At 47.9% G+C, this 24,849-nt stretch overlaps 1 protein-coding gene and 1 pseudogene across 1 annotated transcript; both read left to right on the plus strand.

Annotated features, from left to right (window-relative positions):
• Positions 1–24,849, plus strand: part of LOC128408778 (zinc finger protein 729-like) — a 117,700-nt pseudogene that overhangs the window by 45,210 nt on the left and 47,641 nt on the right.
• On the plus strand, positions 5,726–10,317 carry LOC128409024 (oocyte zinc finger protein XlCOF6-like). Its single transcript, XM_053379188.1, has 3 exons — positions 5,726–5,814; positions 7,452–7,885; positions 8,289–10,317. Exon 3 carries the CDS (start codon positions 8,327–8,329, stop codon positions 10,100–10,102), a length of 1,776 nt encoding a protein of 591 aa, XP_053235163.1. The 5' UTR covers positions 5,726–5,814; positions 7,452–7,885; positions 8,289–8,326; the 3' UTR covers positions 10,103–10,317.

A 24,849-nucleotide genomic window follows, 5' to 3' on the forward strand; every position in this document is an offset into this window, starting at 1 on the left:
AAGGAAGCTTAAACTTGAGAAGCCAGTGGATCGGTTAGGGAAGCACTTGCATAGGCTGGGTCATGGGGAAGGGGGTTAGGGAGACATGCATAAGCTGGGTTGTGGGGATGGGGGCATGGAAGGCCCACATGTAGACTGGGCCATGGGGGTGAGGGAGATCCATGTGTAGGCCGGGTTGTAGGGACAAGCATTAGTGATATTGACCATCTCATTAGCCAAAAACAGGCCCATACTTCCCACTGAAATACTTATAAATTTATGTAGATTAAGGACGTTCTTGATTTTAAATATTGTATTGTTTTCCCTGCTGTGCGCATAGGAATTCATTCATATTTTTTCCAAATTATAGTCTGGCCCACAACAGAGTCAGAGGGGCAGTGAACCGGCCCCCGTTTTAAAAGTTTGGGGACCCCTGGTCAAGGATGATGGAAGCTGTAATATGGAGCTCACCACCTGGACTATGCTGCCCTATATCCTTCCCATTGAAAGAACCATAAAAATAAATTTTAGACACTATACATTTGTTCTGGTCTGGTGCATGCAATGTCTTTTGTTTTGCAGCTGTGTGATCTGTGCTCCTATTGCATTGTGGTGGCCATTGGCTATAAACAATAAAACTAACTGATTGATTAAACTGTGAAAATAAGTAATAAAATAATAAAAGGTTGGAGATTTTTGGTCCTCACTCGATAAAGGTATGTGTGTGTCCCCTTGAGCTTTTGGTTTTTTGGGGGGTGGGGTGGGGGAGGAGTATGAAGGCCAAAACCCCTCCCCTCCTCTGCTGAACAGAGGCAGGAGACCAGAGGCAGCAAAGGAAAAAGCAGGGAAAGACAGACCATCCAAGTGCCACTATTTGTCCCTGATTTGATCCCAGAATGTCCCGCTTCTCCTTTGGATGTCCCTTTTATCATTGGAGAAATTCTGGGGGTATGCAGTTATCCAACCCCCAAGCCATCTGGAGGCAATCCTGTATAGGAACGTTTTAAAATGTTTTATGTTTTTATATATTTTGGAAGCTGCCCAGAGTGCTAGGGCAACCTAATAAGATGTGTGGGTTATAAATAGTAAAATAATCATTATAGAATGGGCTGTCCCTATCAGAGAAATGATAGAGGGTATGGAAAGATAACAGAGCCTGATCCTGGCATCTGTTGCTGGAGCTAAGTGATTGCATGACCCCAGCCAGCAGAGCTGGGAACTGGACTGCCTCCTCCAGCCAGGCATTTGGGCTGCAGGGTGGCATCGTCCCAGCTTCATGAAAGGGTATTTCAGGAATATTTCTTGAGGAGGATTTAGAAATCAGTGACTGAACACCTGATCACAAGGAGACTTAATAGTGCAACACCCTGGATAGCTTATATTCCAATGATGTAATAAATTTTGATGTGAGATACAGCTTTCTAAAAAAACCCCCCCCACTTATTAGAGAAGAAAACCAAAGGGTATAGAAGGGGGAAATTGTGTGTGTGTGTGTTTAACCATTGGAATACTGTGTACACAATTTCAAGGTAACATTACACTTTATTTCCACTTTATCTCACATGGGGCTTGAACCCACAACCAGGAGATTATTCATCTCATGCTCTACCGACTGAGCTAGGACAGCTCAGCGACTTGTGGGCGCAGGGACACCGATGGTGGCGTGTGAAGACCCCTAGAGAAGGGTGCAAAGACTTGTTTCCTGCTGCTCCTCCAGGGCTAGGAATGGACCAGATCTCATAAAGGGACCCCTGACCGTTAGGTTCAGTCAGTGGCGTAGCGTGGGTTGTCAGCACCCGGGGCAAGGCAAGTAATTTGCGCCCCCTAACCCGTGGATTTTAGCACTCGAGTGCGAGCGCGCCCCCCAGATGTTGCGGCCGGCCCCCCCTGCACCCCCATGCTACGCCACTGGGGCTGGGGGTGAGCGAAGGAGCCAAAGACCCCCCCCAAAGGCTCAGCAGGAATTTATTAAATTTATTATTTGCGGAGCCCCCGCAGGCCGAGGCAGCCGAAGCCCCCTTCCCTCGGGCGCCTCCCCGCCCCCTCCTCTCCGTGGGCTGTAGGTGGAGCCCACGCTCCGAGGCGCTCCAGATCCGGGCTTGGCAAGCGCCTCTCCTCCTCCCGGCCAGGTCCGGGGGCTTCCAGCTGCACTCCGTCCTCGACCGCCCCCCCCCCCCGCAGCTGAGACTTGCGCTGAGAGCCGGAGCCAGCGGCGCCCCCTTCTGCCGGGAGACCCTCGCCCGCCCGCCGGCTTCCTCTCAGAGGGTTTTGGGGAGCGCAGGGCGCGGCGAGGCCCCTCGGAGCTCTCCTCCCTCCCAGTCGGCAGAAGCAGCCGCCTGTGGCTGGGCCGAGGGGATGGCGGCGTCGGGGTGCAGAGGCTGCCCGTGCCCGGCCAGGCGTTGGTGGTGGCGTCGGCGCTGCTGCAGCGGCTGCTCCTCCTGCGAGCAGTGAGTGGAGCGCAGCCGCAGCAGCGGCGGCAGGGGGCGCGCGCGCGCTAGGGCGCAAGGCTGGCGGTGGCGGCGGGGAGCCCGGCGGAGGAAGGAACTTGTCCCTTCCCTCTGGACTCACGCCCCCCCCCCCCGATGTTGCGCCCGGTGCGGCCGGCACCCCTGGCACCCCCCACGCTACGCCACTGTATACAAAGACAACCCTGTTGCTGCCTTTCCAACATGCTATAAGTTGCAGCCAGGATCAGCATTCCCTGTCCACTGAACATGCTCAGTCCTCTCACTGGGTTGTTTTTGGATTTCCTTCCACTGCCTTGGTCATCCCCCCCCAAATATTATTTGTACTTCCATAAACCTTGATGTTTCCCCCAGTCTTTGGATAACTTCCCCTCGTCCCTGGGTGGAGCCGTTTGGGTGACATAATGATTGTCATTCACATCCTGAACATCAGAAATAGAAAGAGTAATAATATATTTCAAAAACTGGCTAATGGTTAAAATTTGCTTTTGTTTTTATTCTTGGGTTTTATTTTACTTTGTGTTTATTTCTTTTCCAGCAGGGTGGTGTAAAAATGGAAGAGCCGGGACCCAGGAGACCCATTCAAAGGGAGAGACTGGAGTGCAAAGGAAAGAAACCTCCTGCCGGCCAAGTTGGGGCCATCAGGGATCTTCTGCCTCGGGCAGATTTATGTCAAATTAAGCAGGAGGCAGAGGAGGGGCAGCCGCAGCAGCACTGGGAGGCCCAGAAGCAGGATTTCCTGAAGACGATGCAGCCCCCTCGTTTAGGGTGGGAAACCCCACAGGCTCCCAGTTCTCCCCACTCTGGGGATGGTGTCCTCTCCTTCAGGGGAGCTGCAGATGCCAGTCGGTGGCCCAGTGGGAGAGCAGGGGGGACAGACAAGACCCTGCTCCCAGACACTGAGGGGCTTCTGGGAAAGGTAAGTGCCCCCCTCTCACCTGGGTTTCCAGCACCTAGAGGTCACAGGTCCACTGCCTCTCGACATGGAGGTTCTGTTTAGCTTTGGTGGTGAATATTCCTCCTCCCTGCACTTTCTCTCTAATCCACTTTAAAAGGCTTTCTGGACCAAAACCTACATGGGAGGTTTGCGATCATATCTCCTGCTATTCTTACTTTACTTAAACAGCTGCAGGTGACTCTGAATTTTATCAGAGCAGAAGCTGTGTCAGAAGAGGGGTCCTTCCACCAAACCCCGTTTTCCTCCTCTAAATTGCCTCCATTTCCAAAATGCTCTTTTCTCCCCACTGAGGTAAAAATCTTGGCACGTCTTGCAGCCTCAGCAATCCCATGTGTAGTCACATTAAATAAGACTGGCCTACCTTGCAAGGTTGTTGCAAGATTTATTAAGATAATGGCCAGATTCAAATGACTGAATCACAGCCTGAAAAGCCGGGTTAAAAATAGGAACACTTTTTAATGCATTGCTGCAGCAAAGTTACAATAAAACCTAAGTTGACCCAAGTTTAAAACCAAAAACTCTAGCCGCCACTGCAGTCTGCTGGCCCCCACAACCAGAATGCATCACTCCAGGAAGGACCCCCACCCAACCTTTAGTGAGAGAGGGCAAAAGAAAAGGACTCTACATTGGTAGTTGCACAAATTTACCAGCTGTGGTCCTGCACTGACAACAAGGCTAACAAACAGGGGAGCTGGGAATGTGCTTGTCCCATTTCTCCCTGCATCTGCCTCATGACCTAATTGTCCCAGCTTACCTCATGATTGGGCCGGCCCTGAGGGTGAACTGTGATGAAACCAGGCACTCTCTTATGAGCCATAACTAACAAACTTTCCATTTTGCCCAAACCAGGAAACTACAGCTGCCAGCTTTGGAACAAGCTGGGATATTAATCTAACTTCAAACTGTGCTTGGTCAAAACAGGAAACTCTGGTTGATCAGTGGCTTCGTGGTTTGACTGATCCCACTTGTAGCAGTAAAAATAGGAAGCCCTGTTGCATTCGAAGGGGTTGTTTGGACAGAGTCTCTGATCAGCATGCCTAGCAGGACAGGCTTAAAAAGGTAAAGGGACCCCTGACCATTAGGTCCAGTCGTGACCGACTCTGGGGTTGCAGCGCTCATCTCGCTTTACTGGCCGAGGGAGCCGGCGTACACCTTCCGGTTCATGTGGCCAGCATGTCTAAGCCGCTTCTTGTGAACCAGAGCAGTGCATGGGAACGCCCTTTATCTTCCTGCCGGAGCTGTACCTATTTATCTACTTGCACTTTGACGTGCTTTCGAACTGCTAGGTTGGCAGGAGCTGGGACCGAGCAACGGGAGCTTACCCCGTCGCAGGGATTCGAACCACCAACCTTCTGATCGGCAAGTCCTAGGCTCTGTGGTTTAACCCACAGCGCCACCCGTGTCCCAGGACAGGCTTAGGAAACTATTATTATTATTATTATTATTATTTGCATCCTGCCTATCTGACTGGGTTGCCTCTGCCCATCTGGGTAGCTTCCAACAAAATAAAAACCATCAAAAATTTCCTTGTAAAAGGCTGCCTTCGGAAGTCTTCCATTTTGTAGAAATGGCCTTCGGTTTTAAAGAATTGCCCTCTTGGTGTAAACATGTATGTTGTCCTCTAGGTCCAAACACACACAGACACACACATAGTAGGAGTAAGCAATGCTCTAAAGTGCTTCTCTTGCAAACTTGCCATCTAGGTTGTTTACTCCTGACCAAAGTTCCTGTTTCCCAAAAGGACAGGAGGGGGAGCAGAGGAAGAAACGGATGGGTTTGAAGGCTCCTTCCACCAGCCGCCTCTCTCCCCTGAGGAACAAGAGCAAAGGGTGTTTGCAGGGCAGAAGGACAGAGGAGGAGGCAGCGAGGGCAGAGGGAGCAGTGGGCGATCCCCCGCCTCTCCCAGGGGGTCCAGATGCAAGCAAGGGGCTTCCTTCTTCTCCATGCAAGGGCCACCCATGTATTCAGAGCAGTTCTTTGCAGATTAACTCTTAAATTCCAAGGGAGCTACTCTCAAGCCGCTAATGTGCATACCATGCCAGCCTTAGGAAGGGAGGTGGGACAGGGAGGTGAAAGGAATTGCCAAAGGTGTTTCAAAATGGGTGGGGGCTCTTGGGGAAGGGGTGCCCAATTGGGGCTTCTTCAGGGGCAGCAGAATGTCTTGGGCAGGAGAATCCCTGCAGGGGCTCTCAGACTCCCTTGGCTTCTTCTTCCCTCCCTCCCAGGAAGCTGCAACTGGCTCTGGATTCTGCACTCCTCAGGAAGCTGAACCTGCAAACCTAGCTGAGACTGAACCTGCAACCCTGGCCAGGATGGAAGGAGGAAGATGGACGGGTGACCTGGTCAGGCTGTCTCCCGCATCCCTCCCCACAACCTCTGAGCATTCCCTCCCAGGACCCTTGGAGAAATCTGGTGAGTTCCAGGGGAGAGGAGATGGGGACAGGGATAGATGGATGGATGGATGGATGGATGGATGGATAGATGGATGGTGGAGGGAGAAAGGGGAAAAGATGGAGTGGAGACAAATGGAAGGAAGTTCCTGAACGTAAGAAGGAAGGGGTGAGGCCTTCTCCAAAGCAGCTTTTCTTCCTCCAGGCTTTTAAATCTTAGATGTTATTTCCCCAGCAGGAATATTGATGATAATGATGTGGCACACCAATCCTGAAAAACAGGTGAAGGGGAATGGAAATGCTTCCCATAATTATTTATAATTAATCTATTACCCTTATTTTTTATAGACAGGGTCAGAGTGATACATTCCACCAGCATCAAAATAAATGCATGCAGCTCCCCAGTTTGGTGGACTTAAGGGACAAAGGACCCGTTATCATGATACACAATTCCTGTGGCTGGAGGCTCTACACTTAGGATTGGACATATAAAGTCCAAGAGCGTCTGGTATTAGAAGCAAATTGTGTAAACTTGCCAATCTTACATACCGGGATTGTTTGTGAGAGTGAGTGAGTGGGATAATAATTTCTAGCACCCCTGTAATTTTGTCCGTCCCTAAGCTTCTATGGGTGGGACGCGGGTGGCGGTGGGACGCGGGTGGCGCTGTTGGTAAAACCTCAGCGATTACGGCTTGCCGATCGCATGGTCGGCGGTTCGAATCCCCGCGGCGGGGTGAGCTCCCGTCTTTCGGTACCAGCTCCTGCCCACCTAGCAGTTCGAAAGCAGCCCTAAGTGCCAGTAGATAAATAGGTACCGTTTTATAGCGGGTAGGTAAATGGCGTTTCCCTGTGCTGCGCTGGTGCCGGCTCGCCAGAGCAGCTTCGTCACGCTGGCCACCTGACCCGGAAGTGTCTCCAGACAGCGCTGGCCCCCGGCCTCTTAAGTGAGATGGGCGCACAACCCTAGAGTTGGACACGACTGGCCCGTACGGGCAGAGGTACCTTTACCTTTACCTTTAAGTTTCTATGGAGCTACTGTGGTACAACCTTGGTACAAATTTCAAAATAAGTACACCAGGCCAACAAAGAGACTCAGAGGTTTATAGTGGCACCAGGTAAAGGTAAAGGGACCCCTGACCATTAGGTCCAGTCGTGACTGACTCTGGGGTTGTGGCGCTCATCTCGCTTTGCTGGCTGAGGGGACCGGCATACAGCATGACTAAGCCACTTCTGGTGAACCAGAGCAGCGTACAGAAATGCCGTTTACCTTCCCGCCGGAGCGGTACCTATTTATCTACTTGCACTTTGACATGCTTTCGAACTGCTAGGTTGGCAGGAGCAGGGACCGAGCAACGGGAGCTCACCCTGTCACGGGGATTCGAACCGCTGACCTTCTGATCGGCAAGCCGTGGCTCTGTGGTTTAGACCACAGTGCCACCCGCGTCCCTTAAAGTTCCCTTAGAGAGATCCTTTAACTCCAATCTCAGCAGGAATCAGCACAGTGCTGAGATGGGATAGGAGTCCTGATCTAGAGATAAATGATCCCACTGGCTGCTCTTTAAAGAGGGTTTCTAAAGAACAATCAGAAGGGTCTTTTTTCATGGATCTCATTGCTAATTCAGCAGGGTCTTCTTGTGCTCTTATTTTTTCCCACCCCAGCACTGGGGATGAAAGATCTAAACATGCTGGTTCATAGCTGTCAACTTTCAGATTTGAAAATAAGGGATCAGCAGCCTCACCTGTCCCCACGTCCCTGTGGCACCACGTATCCTACTCAAAATTCCACTTTGTCAGACTGCAGCCCACAAAACATTTATCAGCCTTTAAGGGCTGCAAAGATGAATCAACAGAAGCATAGTTCATCTATGGAATGCATCCTACAGGAGACAGTGACAGCCAGCAACTTGGATAGCTTGGAAAAAAGGATAAGACTGACGTCTCTGCTCTGCCCTCGCGGTCCTAGGCAATAATGCTTCTTAATACTAGTTTCTGGAAAGCACAGGAAAGCAGAGAAGACTCTTGTGCTCCAATCCTGCTTGCCGGTTTCCCACAGGCATCTGGTTGGCCTCTGTGAGAAGAGGATGCTGGACTAGGTGGGCCTTTGCCTGATCCAGCAGGCTCTTCTTAGGTTCCAATATATTGCAATATTTTTACAGTTACATGTAGCAATTAAGTTTTACTTATTTCACAATGGAGACACTGTCACTTGAGCCTGAGATCATTTCCTCACTTGAAAAGGAAAAATACAGAGATGTGCCTAATAAGCTAATTCCGCCATAGATTTGTATTATAAAATGATGGTGCTTTATTAAGTGTGAATGCAGTGATCATGTGTTGCTCTTGCCATTATCTCATCTGCTTTCCAAAAAATTTGGAACATAGAGGGGACAGTGGAGAATGGAGTGAAAAAGAGAGAAGGTGCAGATTGGGATTGACAGGTGTTCAATTCCTTTTTTGTCTTTCCTGAAAGTCTAACAGGATTCTCTTTCCTCCCAGACTCCCAAACAGGTGAGGAAGATGAAGGTCAGAATTCTATGGAGCTACATGTGAATTTATTGGGAAGAAAGAAACTGAGGATACAACAACAAACTCACAAAGGAGAGATACTATTTGAATGTATGAAGTGTGGAACGAGCTTTAGTCATAGTCAAGCACTTAGAATACATCAACGAACTCACACGGGTGAGAAACCATTTAAATGTATGGAGTGCGGTAAGAGCTTCAGTCAAAGTGGAAATCTTAGAATACATCAACGAACTCACACGGGGGAGAAACCATTTAAATGTATGGAGTGCGGTAAGAGCTTCAGTCAAAGTGGACATCTTAGAAGACATCAACGAACTCACACGGGTGAGAAACCATTTAAATGTATCGAGTGTGAAAAGAGCTTCAGTACGAATGGAGCACTTACAAGTCATCAGCGAACTCACACTGGGGAGAAACCATTTAAATGTATGGAGTGCGTTAAGAGCTTCAGTGAAAGTGGATATCTTAGAATACATCAACGAACTCACACGGGTGAGAAACCATTTAAATGTATGGAGTGCGGTAAGAGCTTCAGTGATAGTGGATCACTTAGAATACACCAACGAACTCACACAGGGGAGAAACCATTTAAATGTATGGAGTGCGGTAAGAGCTTCATTCAGTATGGACACCTTAGAATACATCAACGAACTCACACGGGGGAGAAACCATTTAAATGTATTGAATGTAGAAAGATCTTCAGTGAAAGTGGGAAACTTAGAATACATCAACGAACTCACACGGGGGAGAAACCATTTAAATGTATGGAGTGCGGTAAGAGCTTTAGTCACAGTGGATATCTTAGAATACATCAACGAACTCACACGGGTGAGAAACCATTTAAATGTATGGAGTGTGAAAAGAGCTTCAGTACGAATGGAGCACTTACAAGTCATCAGCGAACTCACACTGGGGAGAAACCATTTAAATGTATGGAGTGCAGTAAGAGCTTCAGTACGAATGGAGAACTTACAATACATCAACGAACTCACACGGGGGAGAAACCATTTAAATGTATTGAATGTAGAAAGATCTTCAGTGAAAGTGGGAAACTTAGAATACATCAACGAACTCACACGGGGGAGAAACCGTTTAAATGTATGGAGTGCGGTAAGAGCTTCAGTCAAAGTGGACATCTTAGAATACATCAACGAACTCACACGGGTGAGAAACCATTTAAATGTATGGAGTGCGGTAAGCGCTTCAGTCAAAGTGGACATCTTAGAATACATCAACGAACTCACACGGGGGAGAAACCATTTAAATGTATTGAATGTAGAAAGATCTTCAGTGAAAGTGGGAAACTTAGAATACATCAACGAACTCACACGGGGGAGAAACCATTTAAATGTATGGAGTGCGGTAAGAGCTTTAGTCACAGTGGATATCTTAGAATACATCAACGAACTCACACGGGTGAGAAACCATTTAAATGTATGGAGTGCGGTAAGAGCTTCAGTGAAAGTGAGAAACTTAGAATACACCAACGAACTCACACAGGGGAGAAACCATTTAAATGTATGGAGTGCGGTAAGAGCTTCAGTGAAAGTGGAACACTTAGAATACATCAACAAACTCATACGGGGGAGAATGCATTTGAATGTATTGAATGTGGAAAAAGCTTCAGTACAAGTTGGAAACTTAGAATACACCAACGAACTCACACAGGGGAGAAGCCATTTAAATGTATGGAGTGTGGAAAGAGCTTCAGTAAAAATGAACACCTTAGAAGACATCAGCTAACACACACACACAATGAAAATTACAGGGTATTCCTGCTTTGAGGCAAAGAAAGCCCTCAAAATGCTTACAAAGCTGCCCTGACAGCTGAAAATTCTATCAGATATCAAGCCTATCTTGCTGTCCGTGCCCTAAAAAAAGAGTATAAAGACCTAATACTCCACCAAAAGAATGCCTATACCAGAAAATGTTGGCTGGAATTAATTAGTGCGGCAAAAGCAAAAGATCATACACTATTCTGGAATCTGGTAGCTTCTGGTACCCATAAAGCTTTTTCCCTTTAACCTCACAAATTCCCCCTAGCCTTTGGGTCTCATTCTTCCAATCTTTGTACGAGGATGCTGAACCTCCACTACGGAATTATAATATAGAACAACTGGCTAAATGGCCTCCAGTTTCAATAACTGAAGTGAAATCATATATAAACCAACTGAAAACGGTCAAAGCCCCAGGCTCAGACGGCATTACACCAGAAGTGATAAAAGCACAGGTGGATTGGTGGGCACCTTTCTTGGCCACCCTCTTCACTTACATAGATGACACTGGCCGCATCCCAAGGGAATGGGGAACAGCCATAATAGTCCCAATCTATAAAAAGGGCAACAGAGGGGACCCAGGAAATTATAGGCCGATTAGCTTATTAAGTGTGATTAGTAAACTCTACTCAAAGCACCTCCTTAATAAGTTTACAGAATGGCTAGAGAATGAAGATATTCTGGCAATAGAACAAGCGGGCTTCAGACCCGGAAGGTCCATGATAGATCATTGTCTAACGTCACAACATCTCATCGACAAATACAAATCAGGAGGGCAGGCCTCACTATACGTGGCCTTCGTCGACCTAAAAGCAGCATTTGATACAGTCTCCAGAACCAGACTCTGGGACAGACTACAGGGTACCAATATAGATAGAAGGCTCCTGCTCCTAATTCAGGCACTGCACGCAAACATGGCTCTTAGAGTCAGGTGCTGCCGCCTAGGACACCTAACGGACCCAATAAAAACCTTCAAAGGAGTCAGGCAAGGGTGCCTATTGGCCCCTCTACTATTTAATTTCTATCTAAACTTAGTATCTGCACTCAATGACTCAGAACTCCACCCCCCCCCAAAAGCTTGCAAATCGGCATATTTCGGTCCTGCTATATGCCGATGATGCGGTAATTCTATCTAGAACCCCCATTGGACTCAAAAGAGCACTAAGAAAGCTCGCAGCATACTGCGAATCTGAACGTCTCAAAATCAACTATCAAAAGACCAAGATACTCGCTTTTGGGGAAAACCAAAGCTTAGAAGCTGGGAACTCCAAGGCCATAAATTAGAACAAGTCACAAACTACAAGTATCTAGGAATGGTGGTACAGGCCTCAGGAACCAACAAATTGCACATAAACTCCACCGGGAGTTCAGTGGAAAAAAATGCAAATTGTATCCTTAAATTCTTCAGAGCACAAGGGGGCTTCTTTGTTCCCGCAGCTCTAAAATTATACAAGGCCAAAACTTTGGCACAACTCCTCTATGGTTCCTTTTGGACACGCCTTCCACTGCTCTCTCCCCACTTGAGAGAGTTCAATCCAGACTTCTTAGAGCTCTCCTCCAGGTCCCCAGATGTGTCTCAAACGCATGGGTTAGATTGGAAACGGGGATGATGAGAGTGGAGGCTAGCATCTGCCTAACATCAATTTACAAATGGCTGACATTGAACCTGCTCCCCCGAGGGATAGCCCCATTGATCCTCTGAGACCAATTCCAGTCGGGCTGGCAGACTGCAGTCCTGAACACCCTCCGGAAATTGGGTTTTGCCCCTCAAGCCCTTCTAAGTCTGGGCTTGGACCAGGCAAAAGCTATGGTCAGGCAAAGAATATTAGACACCGAGAGACAGCAGGACTCTGCAAGGTGCCCCGACTATAGAATTGGAGAAATCGAGAGAGATATAGCTGCACCGGCAGCATATCTCTTCTTTCTCGTATCTAGGGATGCAAGAAGGGCCTTTACACTCGCCAGAAGCTCGGCTCTTCCCTCGCCGGTCCTGGATGAAGCCTTCAGAAGGGTCCCGTATGCTCAGAGACTTTGCACCTGTCCATTGGGAGAGATAGGAAGCCTGTTCTTTAGATGTCCCTTTTATGAAGAGGCACGTAGTAAGATCATGAATCCCCTGCTGGTGAGGCTCGCCAACCTCCCGCAAAAGCAAAAATTTGACCTTTTGCTGTTGGGCAAAGATCAGAAGATGACCTGGATGGTCACCAGATTCTGTCTACAGATCTGTAGGTGCAGTCCATCGCCCAATTCATAATAGTCCGGCATGAAAAGCCCCAAACACTGTTCCATGGGTGATTCTGAGTCAACTCCCTGGGACAGTTTATTGTTGTACATTGTTTCTAAATTTAGTGGTGTATATTGTTTTAACTGTCTGTTTTAACCATATTTGCACAGCAGTTTTTAACGTTGTGAGTGTCCTCTATTTAAGAGGCTTCTACTCTGTAGCCTCTTATAGTTGTGTTATCTGCGAGTCTTTGTTGGTTTTTAGCTCTCATCTGTTTTAATTATTAGTTTTTTATCCATCCATTATCTGTGTTTAATCTTGTATTTTATTCGGATGTTTTATGCCTGTTTCCTTGTCCTCATTTGCCCTAACAATTACACTGGGCAACAATTTTTTACTTTTTGAATGTTGTCTAGATTTCTGCAACTGATTTAGGGTGTTTTTGCACTGCTGAATCAGGAAATGGCAACTGCTTCTCTCCATCAGGTCAGCTTTTTGTGCTATGTTGATCTGAAAAAAATCAGATCTTGTGACAAAATCAATTACATTTTTGTGGCATTATCAGCTGATTTTTGTCAACACATATCATCCTAAATATGTTTTTAAGAGAAAAAAACGTTTTTCCAACAACATATATTGATTACCTGATAGAAACATCGATTACTGTAAACTGAATGGTGGGCATTAATAAAGGTAAGTACACGTAAATTGCATGTTGCTTCACCATTTTTCAAACTTCAGGGCTTGAACTTCCGTTTCTTGGAACTCCTGGAATGCTCAGCGGCAGGGAGGTCTCTCTTCAGAGTCCAACAGTAGTCAGCCATCATGACTGCGTCCCAGCGACCCTGATACCTGGTCTCCATCTCTTTCATGTCCTGATGGAATCTCTCCCCCTGCTCGTCACTCATTGAACCCAGGTTCTCAGGAAACCGGTCCATATGTGAAAATAGGTAGTGCATCTTGACGCTCATGTTGCAGCCCAGGTTTCTGAAAGCAGTCAGCATGTTGACAAATTCCGCGTAGTTTCTGGCCTTATTGTTGCCAAAAAAGTTCTTCACTACCAGAATAAATGCCTTCCACGCTTCCAGTTCCACTTGAGTTCCAGTTGAGTTTTCAGGTCCGCCTTTCACTGCCAAAATGATGGGCTGCCCTTATCTTGTAGATCAGCATTCCAGGCACTCATTACTTGAACTTTGCATAATCTATTGAAGACCTTTTTACTGATAGCATTTTCCAGCTGAATGAAAGGTCTCTGTGTTAAATGTTCATCTGGGATTGCGTGGCGAGTTCCCGCCCCCCACCAAGATAAATAAAGACACAAGACACCATAATTTAAGGTTAAATGGGCGAATTAGGCCACAACTTTATTGAATTCAGGAATGAGAGGCATTGGCTTAGGCATTGGTCCTAGCGACTATCCGGCTCCAGCCCATTTGCTGGAGAAACGGGGAAGGGTTAACACTATATCGGGGGAGTCTCCTGCCGAGGCACGTCGACTAGGAGCTCCCCCGGGTCACCGCTCTGGGGCGTGCCTTTGGCCCACACCTCCATAGGCTTCGGACAGGGCCACGCCCCCCGGAGTCCTTTAACGGACCACCCTTCGCTCGCTGGGGGGAGGTGATGGCGTTCCTCCCACACACACACATCCTCTTAATCCCTTCTTACCAATGCCTAACCGCCACACGAGCAATCGCTCGCTGCCAATACTCTCATGCCTGAAACCAATCCTTTATCCCATTTTCGATATCCATCAGCCAATATCATTTCCCGCATCCGAAAGACGCACGCCATCAAGCCGGTAGAGGGCCTCACAGTTGAAACGTATGCCCGGGTGGTCAATGACCCTCCCACTCAGGGCCGCCACTCTACGCACCACTGCCCGATCCAAGGCTTTCCTAGCCCTATTTATGGCTATCGGGCACCTGCAATCTCTCCAAACCCGACTCTCCATCAATGAGGCCCAAATAAAAATAATAGTGACGTTTGGGTAAGAGGCCTTAAGTTCCTCAAAGTCGCTAAAGATATGCCACATCAAGTCAACTGCCTTTCTGTAAGCTAACTCATTTTCACTTAATTGGATAACTAAAGCATCTGGGGGGCCATCCGCTGCCGCTCTGGCCCTAATAGCGAGCAACATTTCGGTCCAGCGCATTTCCCTCTGAGAGATCCAAGATATATTGATGTAGTTAAGGTGCAGCCCGAGACCGGAATTGATGGCGTGGACCCTGGCCCAATGCTGTGCCTGATTATCTAGATGCGCGCCCTCATAGCTCCTGCACCCTAGGTCCCCATTAACGGCATGGTTTCTATCCCAGTGGACGGTTCAGGGCCTATACTCCAAATACGCACCACAACGTCACCTGAAAGCAAAAGAAGGTAACAAAGCCAGGTCAGGTATACTGTGAACAATCACAAGGTCTTATGAATATATCCTTTATATGCATCAGACTTCCCTTAATGCATCAGTCTTCCACTGCCCCCAAGTCCTTCATCCTTTCAGCTGAGAGTCCCAAATGCACTGTTGTGGCGGCGGCCCCAATCCTAAAGGAGTTAACCGCGAATTCAGCTGAGGGTAAACCGTAGGCAGCAATTGCCCTTCGCATAACGCACGTGGAATTCAGCTGAGGGTAAACCGCAGGCAGCAATCGCCCTTCGCATAACGCGCGTGGAATTCAGCTGAGGGTAAACCGCAGGCAGCAATCGCCCTTCGCGTAACGCGCGTGGCCTGATGCCGCGCAAGGCCGGAGCCATCCCAATGTTTGAGGAATGGACCTGAGACGGTTGGTCTCATGTACATGAAATGTTTAGTGTCCTCTATTGCTGATCGGTTTTGGAACATTGGACATGCAGGACTAAATTGGATCTGAACAAGGTCAGGTCTCTCAAACTACCCCGGGCAGCGGAATCTGGTTGGCCCTTACAAACCACTTCGCCACTGCGCATAGCGCCAAAGGCAATGGGGTATGCAGCTGTAAATAACTGGGCCTTGTCCTCGGACCAACAGATACTTCTTAATTTTTATTTTTTTATTATTATTAATATTATTATTATTATCATCATTTTACTTTTATTTACTTATTTATTTTGGAATTGGCATAGAATGTCGTAAGTTAAGGGCCTTCTACCATCACTTTTAGGAGGTTGCAGCCTGCGCCAGCCCTACAGTGCCCTTCACACTAAGAAGGCCACACCAGGGTCTCTGGATTAAACAACCTTACAGAAAAAGGAGATTGCCGCCTACTGGATGTTTAAGAGTCTTTGCTGCACGACCCAGCACCCTCCAATGTACCAAGTATTGCAGAGCTTCAGCCTTGGTAGGAGGTGTGTCAAGCCTAGGATTTTTTAATTTGCCTTGAGGTGTGTCAAGCCTAGCTTTCTTCTTCTTCTTCTTCTTCTTCTTCTTCTTCTTCTTCTTCTTCTTCTTCTTCTTCTTCTTATTATTATTATTATTATTAATTTATAAATTTGCCTTGAAACTCCATAAAGTCCACCCAAGCCTCTTTATAAGATCTAAGTGTGGACGGGGCTCCTGAAGCTAATACTCCCTTCAGGACATCACGTTCCCAAGGCTCCAAAGGTGCTCCCGGAATGGCTGTGGCAATTTGCTGCGCCTGGGCATCCGTGATGCCCTTGTTTACCCCAGGGGTAAATTTGGTAGAGAAATAGATGTTTAATTCTGAGCACAAAAGGACAAAGGTCCGGGACAGATTTGCCACTCTAGGAGAGTGCGATAATTGTTATGACAGGACACTGCCAACCGTTTGATTGTCGGTCCAGAAGCATACCTGGTGATTCCTGAACTCTTCAGCACACAAATGCCACTGTACTTTTCCATGAACTTTAACCCAACTTGACCACTTTAGAGAGGCGCACTCAGTGTTGCGGGGCGCGCAGTCCCGCTGACAGCTTAGCCAATCGCCCATAAAAGGGGCGGCCAGGGGACACTACCCAGCATGCAAAGTTGAGGTGACCGAAGCGTGAATTTACCCTGGCCAAGGGTGACCTTCTTGAGGGGAAGAAGTTGCAGAATTAATTTTTAAGTGCTGCTAGCCTCTCCCTAGGTAGGCGGGATGTCTGTGCGATTGTGTCCAATTCAATACCCAAAATAGGTTATGATCAAAACTGGACCCTCTGTTTTGTCCGCCACCAAAGGTACCCCAAGCTCCTCAGCCAGGGAGGTGAAAGCCTCTAAAGGGGAAGCGCAATCAGGGCTATTACTAATGATGGAGGGGGAAGAGTTATCGAGGTAATGGGTCACCCCTTCCGAACCAGTTCTAAAGCGAAGAGCCCAGTCCAAAATTGCACTAAATGACTCAAAGGCTGCACAAGCTAAAAACTTCCCTGAGCAGGGCATAGATTTGTCTATGGAATGAGCCCCCTCAAATCTGAAAACCTAGCCATAGAAATTCCTCAGGGTGAATTGGCAGGAGACGGAAAGTCGACTCAATGTCGCACTTAGCCAAGAGCGCGCCCCTGCTGAACCTGCGCATATGCTTTATAGCCTGATCAAAGGAGGCATATTTCACAGAACAAGGCTTCTGTGGTATTGCATCATTGACTGAGCCACCTCTAGGGTAGGGTAGGTTGTGGATCATAGGATACTCTCCTGGAGTCTATGGGGGGACAATGCCTAAAGGTGAAATGAGTAAACCCGCTATAGGTGGCTCCCTGAAGGGGCCGGCCACCCTCCTGGCCAGAAATTTCTTTAATTTCTTTTTTTGCAATAGCCGGCATTTCCCAAACTGATTCTTTGATTTGGGGGGGGGGGGATTTCCCTGAGTTAGGGGGTAATGAAACGAGGATCTTGAAGCCATAAGAGAAACTCTTTCCCAGGGTATTTTGCTGCCTCTATTTTAGGGTATTTATTGAGAAGGGTTCTAAGAGGTGAGAGCTTAACAGAAGAGAACATCACAGTCAAGCGGCAAATTCATACCAGTTTGTGACTGTTCTTTTTGGCGGGTCTGTGAGCTTTTAAGACCCCTGGTGGAAATGCCCCCTGCTGCCCGGAAAGGGCTGTTTACCTTTAAAACATGAAGACGCTGGGTGGTTACCTATGCACTTCACACATTCATGCGCATACTTACAATTTGGCCCCTGGCACACACCCGTGTTGTACTCCCAGCAAACCTCATGGTGAGGGACTTGCTTAGCTTCACATTTTCCAACTTTCCTTTTTCCACATAGGGACCCATATGCTCCATCCAGTCATTCTGGTCGCTTGGAACCCAGCAGGTGGTGGGCAGCAGGAAGCTTTTCTGAATCGTCCTCGGCATCAGAAGGCTTACTTCTTTTGCTCTTCTTGGCCGAATGCTTCTTCTTACTTAGACTTCTTTCTCCCTTGCCCATCATTGGAGACTGGTGCTGTTCTGCAGCCGCTGACACTTCCTGTTGCCCCTGCGTCTCATCATCCGATGATGTTTTGGAGCCCCCTTCCGCAGTAAAGGCTGAGGTTGTGAATCCTGTAGAATACTGGGAAAGTCTGGGGTATACTGAGAGGCAGAAAGGTTATAATTGCAAGCATGAGCCCTACCTCCCGAGGATCTGTCATTGGAAACCCAGGGACACGTAGACTGTAATTATGTGTGTGAGGATGCTTAAATGGATTGCTACCCGAATGTGGAACCCTAAATAAGGAGGCCAAAGTGCAAGGGAGCTCCTCATTGCTGGACGGAAGTACTCACTATTAGGGAAGAGGCCGCAGTGACCATGGGCCTGAATTGTTGGTAAAAGGTTTCAAAAGCAGAGGAAACACTGACTAGGCCTGTGGGTTGCAGGGCACAGGAGGCTACCCTGACCCATCTTGGACAAAGGACCCACTGTTGAATCATTGGCTGCTCTCAGCACTGCCGCGATGGCCGCGGAGGTGCCGGGGCGGTCCACAACGTTAGGTGGCGTATCCGGGATGCATTCTTGGGTGAGCACCAGAGGTGCTGCTGGCACCTGGTCTGCGGGCCTATATTGCCTATAAAATGTCTAAAACGCATTGAAAAAACTGTGCCAAAGCCTGTGGGTTACTGGGCACTACGAAGGCCTGAGGCCCCTCTTGGTTCCCTTGTGCCACCCCAGATATCGCAGCATTTTGCTGGTTCTCATGAGCAGACATAGTTTGATACCCTTAATTAGCCTGGTTCACCAAAATCAATGCCAACTAGCTTGGATTATATGCGTGAAAAGCGATCAATATCACGGTAGTTCAGTATTGTCTGCACTGGTAAGCTTAAAGGACCCAAAGATGCCTAACTAATCTCCAACAGATTGTATTTAGCTGCAAACAATATCACCGTAGCTCAGTATTATCTGCACTGGATAGCAGTCCAAAATACCAGCCCACACCTCAAAGCAATGTATTTTGAGGAATACTGAGTTTATAATAAACAGAAGAGAACCTTTGATAATGTAAGCAGCTATGCAGCAAGCTAGAGGTAGAATTATAAATTGTAACCCAGCAATACACCAGTGAAAAATGATAAATTGACTTATGCAACAAACCTAAGCAGAGCAAAGCTCCCAAGAGCCCTTAAGCACTATTATCAAAATCAACCAAATGGATTAAATTGCCAGATTAAATATATACTTATAAACCAACAGATGAAATACCAGAAAGAGATGAACGTAGAAGAGGCATGAGCTATTTACTTTAGATTCCCTATAAACCTGTATGCAAAGCTCGCAAGAGATTGCAGGCGAAGAAGCCCTTTAATAAATCAAATGATATAAAACCCGGATCTCTTTTTCCTTATAACTATTAATTGACTATACCAAATTATAAAACTTAATGCCTAGGCAGAGAGTAAATGACACAGCTCCACAGAGCACTGCAAGCTGAAAGAAATAATTTGAATTCCAATATACTGTGCACTAATGCTTCAATTTAATTTAAATGTAAGTATAAACAAAAGCAGTCAAATTAATTAGAGGATATTAATTCTAAGATCAGCCTAGCCAGAGATGCTGTAGCCAGCTCTATACAAGCTTATGCACCAAGGGGAGGCGCTCCCTGCAGCCCCTTGTGCGCTCTTATTTAAGCTAGGCTCTTTTAATAATTGCGCTATCATCCTTTGTTATATTGCTTAAGTTTATTTCCTTTGTTTATATTGCTTTTGAATTTAAAACCAATGAGAAAGTGAGGGGCACTCGAAAAGGAGATAGCTCCCACGTGGTTTTGCCTCTCCTAAAATGGCTGCCGCCGCAAGGCCACATGGGCAATCAAAATGGCGGCCGTAATGTGTTCCAGTTGCCTAGCGACAATGAACACGTGCGAAAACACTTCACTCTAGCCCTTTAACACTGAAAAAATTCCTAATAATCCCCCTGGTGGTTTTGTTGGTTTGTTTGTTTGTTTTTCCGGTTAGGCTTAAAAGGGAGGGTTTGTAAAATTACTTCCCACGTGGAATGCCTATAGTAAAATGGCAGCCGCCCGGAAGGCCACGTGGGCGGATGAAATGGCGGCCGGGGCGCGCTGGTTGCCTGGCAACGGCGCAGCTGTTTCTGACGCTTTCCAGGTCTAAACTTCCACGCGAAAATAAAACAGCCTGCTCAGCGGAAGCCACTCACCCCCTCAAGAATGCTGCTGAAATGATTATTTAACAAGAAATTCTGCCCCTCACCCTGGCAGGAAAATGAAACACAACCGGCACAAAACGCAGCCCGCACCGCGCTCCCCTGCACAAACCCCTAGCTAAAACCTGAAGCCGCAACAGCAAAACCTGATTGGATGGGTGCACTGCGTCCTCCGAACGGCCGTGGAAATAACGAAGAGGAGCCAAACGTTCTTCCTTGAGCTCCTTGCAGAACAGGCAGTCAGCAGCCGAGGGCAGGCAACGGATCACCAGGAAAAGCTCCACCAAGCTGAATAAATTCCTCTGCAGGGGGCATGCAGAAGCAGGCACGGCAAATTCCTGAGGGCAGGGAACTTGCACCGAAACATACAGAGGTCCCTGTAAAACTGTAGACGTGAAAGAGATGCTGGAAGGGAAGCACACAAACACGCACACAGTGATTTTAGCTCAATTACAGCTCCGGTGTTAAACTGCAACAGCTGGAATGGAGCGCAAAGGGGAAACCCCCAGAAGGAGAAAAGCCCCAAATTGGTTTCAGCTCCAAAACTAGAGATAACAACTCCTGAAAATCAAGCAGTTTAGAAATCAAGCAACACCAGCAGCGAATGCTGGAAATTCTCTGTAAAAGAAAGGGAGCTTTTTCTGTGAAGCTACAGCATATTCCACGAGGTGCCCTGCCGCTAAGAACAAAGGCAACAAAGAAGCAAGGCAGGAACGCTCCAGGCAACAGATAAGATCTCGGACAAACAGGAACAGCTGATATGCAGGAAACAACCGTGGGGGCTAGCGGGGGGGGGGGGAGAGGGCGAGCCCCCTCTGCACCGGCCCTAAATGGGGGGGAAGATGGGGCCGGGATTCCCCTGCTCTCGCGGGGGGGGGGCTGAAACCAGCCCCCGCTCATGTGGGGGTGGGCGTGAAGCCCGCAACCCCACCTCCTGGGCAGGCCGGAAGGGGCTTTGCTTTTAAAACGCATCTCCTTTTTTCTGTGCTCTCGTGTTCCTGTTTTGAGCTGTTTTTATTAATTATTTTCTGCATTGGCTTTTGACCTGTGGAAGGTGACCAGTGAGGGTGTGGTTTTTTTGTGTTTCTTAGTTCACAGAAATGTTTTAAAGGAATGTGTGAAAGAATTACGGCTAGGGGAGATTAGTGAAAGGGACTGAGGAGTGAAGTGAAGATGGCTGTGAAGTCTCTGAACAGAGGTCCACAACCTAAGGCCCGTGGGCTAGTTCTGGCCCAAATGGGGTTTGGATCCAGCCCGCAGATGGTCCAGAAATCGCCTCATGGTTCTGATTCATATAGTTTGGTCTGCACCATTTCTCTCTCTCTTTTTCTCTTCCTGATGGCGGCGCCTCCTCCCTCCCTTCTGGTTTCTCCCCCGCCCTGCAGAGGAAGGGGACTAGCCTTTGATTGGTGCCAGCAGCATTGTTTCCCTCTGATTGGTTGCAGAGTTCTTTCCTCCTCCCTTCCTCCTCCTAGAGCCTGGGCTTTGTTTGTGCCAGCGTGATTGCTCGACGGCCGCCATTGAAGGCAGCCCCTCTCCGGCCCTCAGCTGGCTCACTGCTCCTGCCACTGCAGTGAGTGGTTCCATTCTGAGACACCCTCCCAGGGTTCTGGGGTGTGCGAAGCCTTGTTTCCCTGTTTTTAACTCTGCTAACGAAAGCCTCTCCCCCTCCAATACAGGACAGCGGAGAACATACATCCTTCTGCATAAGGAACCGCTCGCTGCAGAAGGATACGTGATCTCCGCTTTCCCATCTTGGAGGGGGAGACTCTTTTGGTAATGGAGTTAAAAACAGGGAAACAAGGCTTCGCATACCCCAGAACCCTGGGAGGGTGTCTCAGAACGGAACAGATATGTTCCGGTGCAGAACTGAGACCTTTGGAACTTTATTATTTTTTGGTTTAATCTTTGGATCGTGTAGTAACGAGAGAATGTGCACGTGCGCTCCGTCCCGCAGCGAGCTTTGAGGACAGTGATCCGGCCCTCGACTTTAAAAGGTTGCTGACCCCTGTCTCTGGGTGTGCAGAAAAGAATTTGGAAGTGTTTGTTTTCATTCTTGGGGGCCATGATGTTTGGCAACCCTCTCTTTTTCAAGAGCTAGTGTCAGGGCTATGAGAGGCTAAGGAAAAGCCTTTTGTTTGTTTTTAATTAAAAAAACCTTTAAAATGTGACAAATATTTGTGGGGGCTCCATCTGTTGCTGCTGCTGCTGAGGAGTTCTCTGGATCTCGCCCTCAAATGTCTGCCATGATGGTAGCAGGATGGGAGAAGTCAAGTGCCCAGAATCAAAAAGGAAAAAATATTTTCTGCATCTTTCTTGAATGAAAGTCTGAAATCTCAGACAAAGCTCATGTTGACAGCATAGAAGCTGTTGTTCAGTAACCAATTAATGTCATATTTATCACTGCTCATGAAAAGTCTACCCTTCAGAGAAACAAGGCGGTATTTCATACAATATAATGATGTCCTAAATAAACAATCAGATATATTTGCCTTCTGGAGGGTGGGGCAAGATGCTGAGGGAATCTGTATTATATCTGGAGGAGAGAAGGTGGGGGAGGGGAGGGAGCTCAGTGCACCCAGAAGACACCAGTTGTTGGTTATAGTTGCATCTATATAAAGTGCATAGCCTTTGCCCCTCCATAAAGAAATGGGGAGGAGACAAGAGCTGGAATAGCTGACCAGAAGGAAATGTAAGCTGGGAACTTCATGTTGCTCCCCAGCTCCCTGACCCCAAGAAAAGACTCATCCAGGGAGGCAGGTGAGCATCACAGCTAAACCCACATTATGCTCTCCAGTAGCTAATCACTCAGACAGGGCTATTTTCATCCAGTTCTTTGTGTTTGTGTGTGGGGGTGGGGGTGGTTTTACCTTCTCTTCTTCCCTTGCAATCATGACAAAAATGAAACCTCCACGGCGATGCTTTTAGCCCCAGAAGAGGAGCTCCCCTTAGTGTCAAGGAATGTGTCCAAGGGAGCATCTAGAGCCTACCATCCTTTTGTCCCTGGCCCCTTCCCCTCCTCTCTCTGCCATCCCAGGGCCACTCTTGACTCCCCAGCCGGAGACTAGATCTGTCTGTGATGCTGAGATGTCCTGGCTGGTTGAAGGACCACTTCCTGTTTCCTGGAGCTCCATCCTGCCTTCTCATGCAAGGTGGAGTCATGAAGCAGGTGAAGGCTGAGCACACCTAAGGGTGGCGCAGTGGGTGGGTGGGATTCTGCTTAACCTTTCCCCATCTGCTCCTTTTCTGCATCAAAATCCCCACACCAGAAGGAGCAGCGTGAGGGCGCAATCAATGTTATGGAGATGTGTTGAAAGGCATTGCTTCATGACCCTAAGAGCCCCTTCTCAAAAAACAAGCATTCAGAGAATTTAAACTACACACACACACACACACACACACACACACAAACACAAACACGTTTAGAACAGATAATTACCCCCCCCCACAAAGAGTCAGTCTGGTGCCACATTGTGTAGGGGTCACTGTAACACGCTCTACATGGGGCTGCCTTTGAAAAGTGCTCAGAAAGTTCAACTGGCTCAAAGAGCTGCAGACACATTGCTGACCAGGCCTGGCTATAGGCAGCATAGTAAAGGTAAAGGTACCCCTGCCCGTACGGGCCAGTCTTGACAGACTCTAGGGTTGTGCGCCCATCTCACTCAAGAGGCCGGGGGCCAGCGCTGTCTGGAGACACTTCCGGGTCACGTGGCCAGCGTGACATCGCTGCTCTAGCGAGCCAGAGCCACACACGGAAACGCCATTTACCTTCCCGCTAGTAAAGGTAAAGGTACCCCTGCCCGTAAGGGCCAGTCGTGTCCAACTCTAGGGTTGTGCGCCCATCTCACTTAAGAGGCCGGGGGCCAGCGCTGTCCGGAGACACTTCCGGGTCACGTGGCCAGCGTGACGAAGCTGCTCTGGCGAGCCAGCACCAACGCAGCACACGGAAACGCCATTTACCTTCCCGCTATAAAGCGGTACCTATTTATCTACTTGCACTTTGGGATGCTTTCGAACTGCTAGGTGGGCAGGTGCTGGGACCGAAGGACGGGAGCTCACCCCGCCGTGGGGATTCGAACCGCCGATCATACGATCGGCAGGTCCTAGGCACTGAGGCTTTTACCCACAGCGCCACCCGCGTCCCTTATTAGTCCATAGGACTCCCTTATTAGTGAGAACTGTGGTTCTCAAGGAAGAGGCAGCCCAGGAATACAAGGTAGGAATTCACCTTGACACTTGCTAACAAAATCCTTTCATAGCTTTTTGTGAGGGTGTGGCTGCTAATGTTTAACCTGGGTTGAGCACTAAGAATTGGGCCTCATCCCTCTGTTATTTAAAATAAAATAAAATGCTTGTTCTGCTTCTAAAGAAACCCTTTAGAATGCATTTTTAGTCTTTTTTAATATTAAAAATCACTATTTTTAACAGCTGTGCAAACCTGCTTCTGTACAATGCAATGTCAGAATAACAAAAGAATTAAACATCTCACAAGAGCCTTGTTTTTTAAATATACAGCTAAAAAACCTAAAAGCTCCTACAACATTTACGAGATACAAATCTAATAGCAGGGCCCCCAGGCACTACAAGGCAACCTGATATTCACGCCCCCCTCCCAATCCCAACTCTGAGCTTTTGGTTTCTCTTTAGACACTCATTTGTGGTCGCCTGGAAGATTTGAGAAAAAGAGAGAGAACATTGTGGCATATGAAGCAAACATAGAAGAAGAAAGAGTGGAACCTTTTGGGCAAGAGGTTCCAGTCAGAGGTTCCACTCTGACAAAAGCATCAGAGGAGGCTGGTATCTTTCCTAATAACTCATTGCTGGAAACAGAAGCTGCAGAGCTCTAACAGAAGGAAGCTTAAACTTGAGAAGTCAGCGGGTGCTTGTTGGAGATGGCTAGGAGAAGCAGCAGCAGTTGCAAATAAGTTCTGCAATGATGAAGAAGCTTAGGATCTCCCTCTGGGACCAGAGA

This window comes from Podarcis raffonei, chromosome 2, assembly GCF_027172205.1.
Source record: "Podarcis raffonei isolate rPodRaf1 chromosome 2, rPodRaf1.pri, whole genome shotgun sequence".
NCBI classification, from domain to species: Eukaryota; Metazoa; Chordata; class Lepidosauria; order Squamata; family Lacertidae; genus Podarcis; species Podarcis raffonei.